The sequence below is a fragment of the Mycteria americana genome, chromosome 1 (assembly GCF_035582795.1).
Source record: "Mycteria americana isolate JAX WOST 10 ecotype Jacksonville Zoo and Gardens chromosome 1, USCA_MyAme_1.0, whole genome shotgun sequence".
Classification (NCBI taxonomy): Eukaryota; Metazoa; Chordata; class Aves; order Ciconiiformes; family Ciconiidae; genus Mycteria; species Mycteria americana.
In genome coordinates, this window is record NC_134365.1 from 114653025 (window position 1) to 114665315 (window position 12291).

At 35.3% G+C, this 12291-nt stretch overlaps 1 protein-coding gene across 1 annotated transcript in view; it reads left to right on the plus strand.

The window, feature by feature from the left end:
- The window catches only part of NCAM2 (neural cell adhesion molecule 2), a 337227-nt gene that overhangs the window by 317611 nt on the left and 7325 nt on the right, over positions 1-12291 (plus strand). The window contains exon 17 of the mRNA XM_075494582.1: positions 9454-9658. Coding sequence (XP_075350697.1) covers positions 9454-9658 — 205 coding nt within the window. The remainder of the gene's footprint in view (positions 1-9453; positions 9659-12291) is intronic.

A 12291-nucleotide genomic window follows, 5' to 3' on the forward strand; every position in this document is an offset into this window, starting at 1 on the left:
GTACACATTTATCAGGCTTAATGTGTAAGTGATGGAAACTCACAGGGAAAATCCTGTTCCTTGTAATGCCAATGACAATATCCTCATAAAGCCAATGGTGTCAAATATCAAGTGTAGAAAATCTACCAACTTTGCCTGTTTAGAAACAGTAGCTGTATGGAAGCAGTATGCTTGAGAGCTATGTTAAGTTTAGATGTTTTACAAGAACTGGATCAGGGAACTGAGGTAGGAATATCCATTTTTGTTCATCTTTATATGGTCTAAAGTCCTGAGAAACTGTAGTAGTTTGCCACCGTAGTCCCATTACGTTGTATGATATTCTTAAATAGTTCTGAATACTTATTTTATGTTTAACATTTTTGTAGAGACAATTTCTAGTGAATACGTTATTTTCATATCATTTTAATTATAATGCACGTTAAGTGAGCTGTAATACAAGCAAAGTAAATCTTACTGAGTGTCTATTTCCAACAGAATTACATTTGCAAATATATACAGTGTACTAAAAACTACTTCTGTGAAAAATACTTCAAGCACTGCAGTTTCTGTAAGTTTCTGTTTTCAAAAACAGTATGAAAGGCAAAAAAAAAAATCTGGATTTAAAGTAGTTTATTTTACTTTATGAAACAATGGCATATTTTTTTTCATCTTGTTCATGTTTGGCTACCATTTTGCTCCACTGATTTCTTTCATGCATGTAGTACTTCCTGTCATCTCTCTGCTTTCTCCTGGAGAACGTGTGCATAGTGTAAATGTAACGTCCCTCAGCATCTTTCCAAACAAACACAGTGTCAAGAAATGTATGTAATTTTGTGCGTCTTTCATCTGTTGTTCAAAGTTCATTTCAGTTTATGCAACTTCTGTCTTCATTTTTGTAATAAAGAAAACTGACTTAAAGCGTTTCTATCTGTATTTTCTTTATTACCGATAAATGCTGTTTTTTCTTGTATTACCTACAATATGTATTTTGTAACTGAAGAGATTTTTCAATGTTGTATAAATATTTTTGTTTCAACAGTGTTTTATCCAATAGTGACTATAAAAACAAACAAACAAACAAAATTTATTAAAATTAGAATTCCCCAATTTTTAGCTTGGTTCATATTAGGTGGCTGCCATGCTACTCCACTAATGGAGCAAGTATGTGAAATGTCTGCATAAATACATAGCCTGAGCACTTGATCCATACTGATTTAATCTGCCTGCTTGAAACAGTTGTATCCCAAAAGGCAGGTGTTTTATACTGGGAGAAACTATATGGGTACACGACACTTTTCACACCAAATACAACTCTGCTGACACTTGCAGCTGTACCAGTGTAACTATTTCAAGTAAAAATATGCACCATATACTGGCGGCACTCATAATATTAAACTTCTCTTTTTGTAGCTAATGCTATAAAATAATGATACATTTACAATATTATTCCAAGTAATGCTTCTCAGAACTGTTGTGTTTGCATTTACGTATGTCTTAAAGAGCTAAAAGAAAGTGCTGTCAAACCTGAAATATTTTATCAATTCAAATACAGTCCCAAAATAGTTGGACTTTTTTTCAGGTCTCCTGACTACAGTACTCTGGTTACAGCTGTCATCCAGTATAAAGATGCAAAAATCTCTCAGGTCTCTGTGGTATGCGCACAGTGTGATTTTGAATTCTTCCAAATAATGCAATTGAAATAATTTAACCTTTTATGTAATAGCAGTTCTGAAACCACACATAAGTGTATGTTTTCAATACCCATGTCAATCTTAATTAATCTGCACAGGTTCTTAGAAATTCCTCCGAGAGACATGTTCAGTAAATCTGCTGTCAGTTTGAATGGAGGATCCTGGGACACACAAACTTAGTCATTTCCCCAAGGCCTTCTAAAACCTGGGCACAGAGCTGATGCCACAAACTCTACAAAGCTGCCGTAGTTGCACAGCCTCTCCTCCCTCAATGCTGGGCTGTCTCTGCCCTCCCCATTAGCTGTTCCTTGTCGAAGGCAAAATGCATTGTTTTCCAACACATGTAAAGTGTTAGGGGTTTCCCCCCACTTTCTGCCTCGAAAATACCAGGAAAAGTGTATTGATCAGCTGGCTGAAGTGTGAAGCAGCTTGTTCTGGATGTGTATTATTTCCTCTCTTGGCCTTGTGTGGCTGCCGCTCCAACAGAAAGAATGAGGACTTCTGCCCAGTTTTCTCTGAGGCTCCCCATAGAAGTAGGCAATGGTAAAAAAATACTTTTTACTATGGTGATTGAGTAAATACATGAAAGAAGAGGCTGTAGCTACCTGATAACCCTTTAGGCACATTAGATATCCCAGGACACTTTTTCTAGTTAAGACGATCTTCTTTCCTTTCCCATCTTATCCCTCAGCAGATATGGACAAGACATCCTTGACACTCGAGTTGCTATTTACATTACAACATTTGTTTTATTTAGCTATTTTATTTACGTCTTAAGACACCTTCATATGACAAATGGTCTAAAAGGCCATTAGAGTAAATGAGAACTCAAGTCCTACTTACTCAGTACCCAGAAAGACTCATAATAAAAGAAATTTTCCTGTAAAATTTAGAGGAAAAAAAGTCATTTCAGAAACCTTGTTGGCAAGAGGATCTCTGTCACAATAAAGAAAAGCTCCCTCACTCAGATAAGTATCAGAAAAGCATAACATTTCTGATAGATACCATTTTAGACATGCTCATTTCACTAGCTCACATCCCTTACAACTGATAATCTGGCGGCACCACAGACTCCCTTGACTGTGAATGCCCATCTGTCCTGTGCGTTGTTGTCTGTGGTGTACAGCCTCTTCTTTATGGCTCCTCTTGCTGCTAGTGAAACCATTGCAACTCCATTGTAATCAGGCTCAGATTTCATTAGAGATGGTAGACAATGAAGATATGTCATTTATGGGTAGAAGAAAGTTAGAGGAAGCCTTCTCCTTAGTTAGTTAGTTACATCAGGATCAATAATACTGTCCCCTTATTTTTCAAAGCTGTGTGTCAAGTGTATCTGTCAGAACATATTACTCAGTCGTGCAGTACAGAGCACATATCCTCATGTGCTTGTACACTGCCCTTCAGCAGTATCTGTCCTAGCAGAAAGTTATAGGAAAAATCACTGAGGAAGAAAAAGCATTAAAATTAATGTCGATTGTAGCCTTGTTAGCATCTTTTTGTACTAAGGAATGGGATAGAAAATAATGTTACATACTGTCGTGGTGTCTTTTGGATCATACATTTCCCCAGTAAATGTTTGCACACAATCATAATATTTTTTAAAAAGTGGATGCTGCAACTGTATTGATTTTTTAATTTCATTTGAAGGTAAACATGTAGCTGCTGGGCAGTTACCTGGCTCAAAAGCCAAGTTTTATTGTTTTAAATTGCTGAAAGCAGTTCATGCAGCTCTTACTGTGGCAGCCAAATTATTGCAGCTTGTCTGGGTAGTGGGGAGGGATCATTGGTTGTTTGCTCCTTTTTGCCTCCCATGATTTTTATCTTGGTAAGGCACATGAGTGCATGGTAATGGAATGCTCTTGTACAAAGCTAAGAAATGGTTCCTCTTCTAATTAATATAGTCTTCCAGCATTGTACCATTCTCACTAAAAAAGCTGGGTACGTGCTACCTTCACATGTTACCCAAGACAGAGTTTATTCTGGGTACCTGTAACTTGTGAGATTTGCTGGGTGCCACAGAGTCCTTACATCCTGATCACCCACAGCAAAGGACCTGGAGCACACAACATCTCCATTTAAAGCCCTCTTGGATGTTTCGTTTTGGAAATGAAGGAGGAAGATGTTTTGACAGGCAGTGAGCAAAGTTATGCAAGTCCCACAATTTAGATATATCCATTTTCAATACAAGAAAATGCAAAGCATTAAAAGACAGTGAAATATAAATATCAGACATAATTATTTTTAAAAGACGAATGACTTTTTTAGCTGCTACCAATTGAGAAATTATTTCCACTTATGTACAAATTTGAATGTACTTCTATCCCCAAAGAGAAAGGAAAAAAAAAAAGGAGGCATTTCAAAGCATCTGGAAACAAATGAGTAATTTCAATGATTGAAATGAAGAACCATCCTTTGGGTATTTGCAGTACCCTGCCTCCAGCACACACATCGTAGTATTTGTATAAATTTTTATATCTGGGGTGGACCTATATTATAGATGTATGTTACCTGTCTGGAATTCTAGAACATTTCTGGTAAATCCTTTTGTTGTTGCTGTTGTTTTTCTCATTATGTGCTTGTTGTTTGGATGTGTTATCCTCCTTTTTTTCCCCTCTCCAGATCTTTAGCTTGACAGTGCTTGTTCTAGCAATGGTCTTGGCCTTCCACCCTTATAGTATGAACTTGTAGAAAACCTTTGTACAGCTTGTTTAACTTTTTGGTACTACATAATGATTGTTTGGATGCTCGTCAATGGATACTAATTTTTAAGATCTATGTTTTCTGTCTTTTCAGAGGTTTTGAATAAGTATATAAATCTTGTAAGCCTTTGATTCTAAGAAAAGTTCCAGATCAGATGTAAAATCAAAGACAACATTCATAGGCAGTGCAGAAATAACCATCATGGTTGGACAGCCTTTATAAGAGTCAATACAACAAGGCAGTTCAAGAAGATGATAAACAAGAGCATGCTTTTTTTATGCCACTATCCAGTGCAGCATTTTCAAATTTGTCCTCTACCTCATAATTTTCAACTACTTCAGCTCGACAGCAGTTCCTACGTTAGCTTCAGACTGACCTGAAAGAAAGGACAAACATGCATAATAGCCCTGCACACTCATTCGCACCCATTCAAATGTAGCTGCCAGGTGCTACCCTATGAGCGTAGGAAAGTGTTTTATATCATGGCGTTTTTTCCTTAAAAATGTAAATGACTGTAAAAGGTTAAGAGCTATGTAGAATCATCTATCTTTCATCTTTCCTTTAATCCACGCCTGCTAAGGAGGAGGGGAAGGGAAGAAAGGCCCAAAAAGGTGCTAACTTGCTTTTATTTTCAACAAAATGTAGAATCACTGAATGGTTGAGGTTGGAAGGAACCTCTGGAGGTCATCTTGTCCAAACCCCCTGCTCAAGCAGAGTACTTATTATAACACTTGCAATTCTTATTTTATTGTACCAGCAATTGAATATATACAATATGTTTCTGTAAGATTGCAGAGAAATTGAAGGACATACATTCATTTAACATCAGTCTGAATACATTAATGTTGCATATTAGGTTCCTATCTCTTTGTGCAGAAGCAATAGCTTTAGTTTTCTGTGTACAAAGTGTACCTGTACACTCTGTGTAGATGGTGGCTCTCTCTTTAGACATGCCTCCCTTTAGAGTATCTGATATAGACTCCTTAAAGGAATTTGCTCTGAATTTACATTTCAGGGTCCAGAAAATTTATCTTTTCAGTTAGTTCTCTTCACTGGGAAATTCTGTTTTACTTGCCAAAACTCTTCATTGCTCTTCCCCATTCAAATAATGATTTGTGCAAAAATATTAAATTATTTTACTAGAAGTTAGAAATACAACTTATTGAATAAGAGAGAACTTGAAAATTGCCAGTACTTTCCATGACATTTATGCAAACTTGCTTCAATTTTTTTTATTGCATTTCTGAAAGTTTTGTAATCTTATTTCCATAAGTATTCATTGATATGCACTTATTTGAAGAAGTGGATGAATGAAGTGACTTTGTTTAAAGTTGGCAGTTTCCTTCATTATCATGGCAAGGTGTATTATATTATTCATGCCACATTCTATATAACAAAAAGCATATTATTTTAAATTTAGCATATTTTTGACAAATTATAATTAAAACTCATTCAGAACTATGGAAGTTACAGTTTGTTGTTTTTTTTTCCAAGCAGTATTTTAAAAGGCTCCACTATGATTAGATTACTAAGTCAGGTATACAATAAATCTTTTCACAAAATTGTTAAGAACTGCTTCTCTTACATTAACATTGAATTTTTATGATTTAAAATAAATGTGTTTTCAACTAGGAAAAAAGGTATATAATGTATAAATACTTTATTGTTGTAGAGCACAAAGTGGAACTAGTATTTTGAGTCCATTTGGTACATAGTGCAACACTGTAAAAAAACCCACTTAAAATCATTGCTGCTTATAATGTATTTTTTTGTATTGTTTAAGATTTTTCACAGTAAAGCTAATCCAAATTTAATTTAGGGCAAAACTTCTTCATAATAAAGGTGTTTTTCAAAGTTGGTTGAAAGGCTGTATGTAGTATGACATTAACATTTCATCCAGTTCTGTTGATGTCATAAGATATTAAGACAAAATTTCACATTGTTTTGATACCATAGATATATTAAGATATGATTTTTGAAAGCAGTCAGGACAGGCCTACGTCTGCTTTAATAGTAATTGGCATTAGTTTTACAACTGACTTTTCCACGAGCAGATAGACCCGTGCAAAGTCCCAGCAATTTAAGAAAGAACAGAAATAAGCCAAAGATGAACTTCTAAAAAGTTAATTTTATATATTTTCATTAATATTAAAAATAAACCATAACATAGATATTCTTAAAACACAAGACAGTTCAATTTCTGCCTGTCTTCAGAAGAAGAAAGTACATAAAGAGCCTAAGACAAGCGAGAAGGCTGATGACAGCCGTGCTCCTTGCCCTGCCACAGGATGTGGCCGTGTTCCTGTCACTCTTTGGGGTGTGGGAGATAAAGGAGAGAAATGTTGAAAAAGTATTGGCAGTCATAAGAAATCAGACTTTCAAATGTTGTGAAACAGAAACCTGTATGAACAAATGGGTTGCAAGTAGGAAAAATAGGACTTGGGACAAGTAGGACAGTAGTAAGGATGGGGAATACTGAATGAAGAGGAAATTATCAATCTTTATGAGTATAGATAGAAAGAGATAGAAAAATATGTAACAGTCAAATACTTAGGTCTCAGATGTCTCACCAATACCAAGAAGATGAAAAATGAAAAACAAAGTCTTCCTCACAACTATGGCAAATGAATATGACTGTCATTGTACAAAGGAGCAATGTTGTTGATATAAACAATTCCTTCACTTGCCAGTGAAAATATTGTGTGGGCTTTTCTGTCACTGAATCATTTGAGGTGGGAAGCTTGCCACGTCACAGTGTTCCAGTGACACTGGAAATGCTGTTTACATCAGTGAAAAATGTATCTCCCCATGGTGAAGACTTAACGCTGCATTAAAAAAAGAAAAAAAATCCTAAAAATACAATGGCAACAAAACAACCCTCCCTGAATCCCTTTAAAAATATGGATTAGAAGACCCTAATTTTTCTCCTCCACTTTCTATTTGGTGGTTAAGAAGGTATAGAGAGGAAAACATCGCTGTATAAGGTCGCTAGAACTGGACTCTGTAGAGTTTACTGGTATTATATCTGTTGAATCAGATAAGCTTTTCAATAAATTTGAATTAAAAGGCTATTTATATCTTCCTGACAATTCAGACTGGGAAACACAAATGATTGAAGTTTACAAAGGAAGTCATCAAATAGATGGATGGATGTATGGATAAAGTAAGTTTTGGAAGATGTATCAGAAATTATACTAATATTTAACAAGGAACGTTGATGTTAAAAAAAAGAAAGATAATCAATTCATGTGAAATGTCAACTTCCAACATTGCTGACGGGGCAATGCATAAATGATATATCATTTCATTGCTATGCCATTATTTTTGTTATTTACATAGTGGTTTTTAAGTCTTTCTGAAGAAAGGAAAATAACTTTGAAGTAATATCTGTCTGTTTATCTGCCTATCCATCCATGTAAATATATACATTGAATTCTGCCTTATTGCATAATAACATTCTGAAAAACAGTTCTATAATAAAACAACCCATACAATAGACAATGAAATCAATTGCATAAGAAGTAAAATGTTCCCCTTCTTTTGAAAAAAAGTTTTTACTTTTCCATTTAAGAGTTCTATCACATAGACTAACAAAGCAGATATTTCTGTTAGTATGTATTGATTTAGAAGTCCTCAAGAAAATAATTTTCAAATTATATTTGAAAAGGTGAATAGGTATTTTCTTAAAAATTAGTTAAGCAGATATATGAAAGCTTAAATTATATTCTTAATGTGAAAACAGTCCACAATATATCAGGGAGGTGGAAGAGAAAGAAGAGGAAGATGATAGTAGTAGCCCCATTAAAACATTTATATTATATTACATTATATTATGTTTTGGTGTCTGTTACAACAGTATTCAAGTAATCTCCTGTCAGAAAAATCTTGCTCTTATTTTGGCAACAGGCATAGATACACCTGCAAATGGAAATGTACCACTGCACTGCTGACCCATGCATCACTCCAAGGCATGGTAACACTAAGTAAACAATGCTGATGTGCAACACCAACATGCAAAAAACCCAGTTCCACTGCCCTGTGGAGTTTACTCAGGACATAGCATCACACAAGGCAATTGTCACTAGCCAGTTTCTGAGCTAGGCTGACATCTTGAATTAGCTATGTGCATGAACCATTACTGAGGTGGCTTTTTTTTTTCCCCTAGTTTATTGATCAGATACAAGTCCTCTCCTTTATAAGGGTCATCTGAGGGTTATCGTAAGGGTCACAAACACCGTAGTTGTTGTTCTTCTGAGAATCACACTATTAAAAATGGTCTGTAGCATTACTGTCTGTTATGGAAATGTCAACTGAGTTAAAACATTAAAATATTTTTTCTGAGATTTGTAATGAAATTAAATTAGCTAAGCATCAGCTTTCATAATACAAATACAGACAGCAAGATCAGGTGTGGAATATGTTTATTTTGAAGTGTATGAATGTATTTTCAAGGTAGAAGACTATATAAAATGAGGTCCTAACCCTATAATCATTTAATAATATGCATAGTTTTCCTCATAAAAATTTATTTAAGACTTAAGTGTGTGCAACTGTTTGCAGATTAAATAGCTTGAATTAAATTCTTTGAAGACTTTTTCATTCTACTGTAATTCAAAAAATGACCTTTACAAGAATATATCCTGTTTTGGTACTCTCTTAAACCTTTCAGTAATTCTGCTTAGCACCACTGCTAATTAATTATACTTGAAATGTGGAAAATGACAACTTATATCAACTATTGATATGTTGAACATTTAAAATGTTTTTCTTAGGCTGCATACTGATACTCTCAGTCTTGGAATGTTAAGATATGATGCTATTTGTTATTAAATAATGTCATTTATGCTCTGTGACCATATTGGAATTCTGGCAATGGAAAATATTATATAGAAAAGATGTTCTTTTTGATTTTTTAATCAGGTTGTGTACATGCTTAATCTTCAGGACTGTCTATTTCCATTAATTTTCAAATGGTTCATTTTTAAACATCCTTTAGCCTCCTGGCCTACAGCTTAAAAGCTTTAGAAAATGCTATCCTTTGGGATGAATTTTATTAATAAATTTTAATTTTCTTTCCTTCAAGACACTCTTTTTAATGGTCTTGGACTGGGTGCTGTTATTGGCCTGGGAGTGGCAGCCCTTTTGTTAATCCTGGTTGTGACTGATGTTAGCTGCTTCTTTGTACGACAATGTGGATTACTAATGTGCATCACCAGGAGGATCTGTGGGAAAAAGAGTGGTTCAAGTGGAAAAAGTAAAGAACTGGAAGAAGGAAAGGCAGCTTACTTGTGAGTATTAATCACATATTTTGGAAACTTCATTAAAAGAAAAAGTTGGCTGTCCAACTTATGTTAACTTTATGGCCATTTTGTGGTATGGCAAAAGGAACTAATAAAATGTTTCTAGTACTTGGAAAAGTGTTCCTCTGAAATGTATAGTATTGTTTGTGGTCAAATGTTGCCTTAAAAGAAAAATGGACACAAAAAAGGCATTTACCATACCTAACTTTAAGATGGCCTCTTTGTGCAGCATGACACAAAGGAAATCAATCGTAGTTCAGTAATAGTTATAGGCACATCCTTGATCCATGAGGAACAGGTAACAGATCATTGTAACTCCATTTCTACAAATCCATCTTTGAGCTGCTAATACCCAAAAACTCAGCATATGGTTGTGGCACTGCCAGTAAATCTGGGAGTGGAGGATGTAGTATTATAGAAAATCCGTGAAAGAGTTTTTCTTCTCAGATGGCACTTGATGGAAAATCTTGTTTCTTGCCCATAGACTTTAGCAATAAAAAGTATTGTTGATTTTTAAAACTAGCAGTGCTGAGTTGGATGTGGGTGAAATGCTGGTGAGCGTGATTGTTCTTCATAGCAACAGTCAATGATTGCTAAACATAACTGGGGAATAAACAGTCCTGATTCTCACAAATACCCTTGTGTAGTGGCTACTTCATCAGACAAATGCAGATGAACTGATGGTTTATGTGCAAATATGTTCCCTTAAATGATAAGAGTGGATAGTGAGATCTCTGGCAAAACAGTTCAAGTACTGATTGCATAAAATAATAGTACTTTAAAGACCCAATGTTTAGAGGGTTTTCAAAAGGTAAGCTGGAGAGAGGATTATTTATGGTCCCTCATTTTAGGCAATTCAATTTTTTTACTAAAAAATTGCTTACTTTCCTCATTATGTTCATCTGACAGACTTCTTATGCATACACCGTAATATTTGTGAGAATGCTGTCTTTGTGTGGTTTAAATAACCTTTACTAGTCCAATTCCTGTGTGCTGTGGCTCTCCCAGTAGTCAGGACTTGCAGTTCATTCTCCTGCAGCTTCTGAGATCCCATCCTTCCCCAGATGCCTGTAGAGCAGATCAGATTTTGCAGCCCTCATTATTCATAGCTGTATCAGGCTTCTTCATTGTTGGTAGTGGAGGTGTAAATGTCTTTTTTGGTTTTAGTTCTGGCTATTGGGATTCAGAGACTGTGTCATTCTTAGGTAACTTGATTACATTTCTTGGTTGGGTTCTCAACCCTTTTGGAATCAGCTCTGTACAACAAAACCAGTCATAAGCAGGCACAGAGTATTTACATCAAATAATGCTTCTGAATAGAAGTTATGCCATAAAATATGTTTCCTAATTCTCCACAGCTTACAGTAAGAGAAGGAATAACAGCATTTTTTCTATTGTGTGAAGCCAGCGTGTCTGGGTCAATAGAATCAGGATGTGAAGCTTCTGGCTCTGACTCAGCTGTCCTTTCCTACTGAGCACAGCACTTCAGTTTGTGCTTTAATTTCCCATTCAAGAAGTGACCAAGTACGAATTGGTCTACAGAACCCCCTGAATGGGAAGACCTTAGAGACCTAAAGTTGAAAATGTCACTTGACAGCAGTTTATATCTTGCTATCAACATCTCGTACCCAAATGCCATTCCATGCTGTCCCAGAAAAGCATAAAGCTGGTCACGTAATATCAATTCCTCCATGACATTTCTTTTGCAAGAACAACTATTTCATTTAAGTGTATTTCTTTCCTTGTTGGGGTCATCTTCAGTCAGTTAGATCTTAAAATAGGTGGGAATGTTCTTATTTTAGCCTGTTCTCTGCATAAATAAACTGTCAGGCTAAAATTTCAAGACAGGCTTGAAGAGTCAAAATTTGAATTTATTTCATGCCAACTGCTATTCCCTAAAAGACACTGACATTTCCCTGTTTTAAATATATCAGTTCGCATTCTGGATTTTTGAGTGGGTTTATGGTATGGTTCTTTGTTACATTTTGATTGTAGGATCTATATATAGTCATTAATTATTTTCCGTATGCAATGAATGTGGATGATACAATGCATGTAACGTACACACCGCCACCTGGAACAGAAATGACATAATGCATTTCCTACAAATCACTTTCCCTTCTGTGGAATTTTTAATTGTTACGCAGTTTGTACTTTCTGTGTACAGAAAGTTGTACAGATCAATTGTACAGATCAATTCCTCAATCCTATGTGAATGCTGTTCGCAAATAACATCTTTTTTAGGCTTTTGGTCATGCAATAATGTGTGTTTGTCTGTAAGACTGTAGATGTACAGACAACTCAGGTAGAACTTACCATTCCTTCCACCAGTCGTACTATGATCCATAATCTTTTCACAGATATGAGGTGGTCATGAGTTACGTGCACCATCTACAAAAATGACCATTGTATCCATTTGTGTATCTTAAAGTAGAATTTTACTTAGAGAGGTGAATAAGCACATGCAGCTTTTTTTAAAAATAACCAGAATCTTTTAGACTTCTACCCATTAATTCTTCCCTAGTCAACTTCTTGGCTACACATTTATCTGTGCTACACTACAAAGATTTTCCTTGAGGATACCTACCAGAGGATGGTAGAGTTTTCCAGGTACTTCCTGA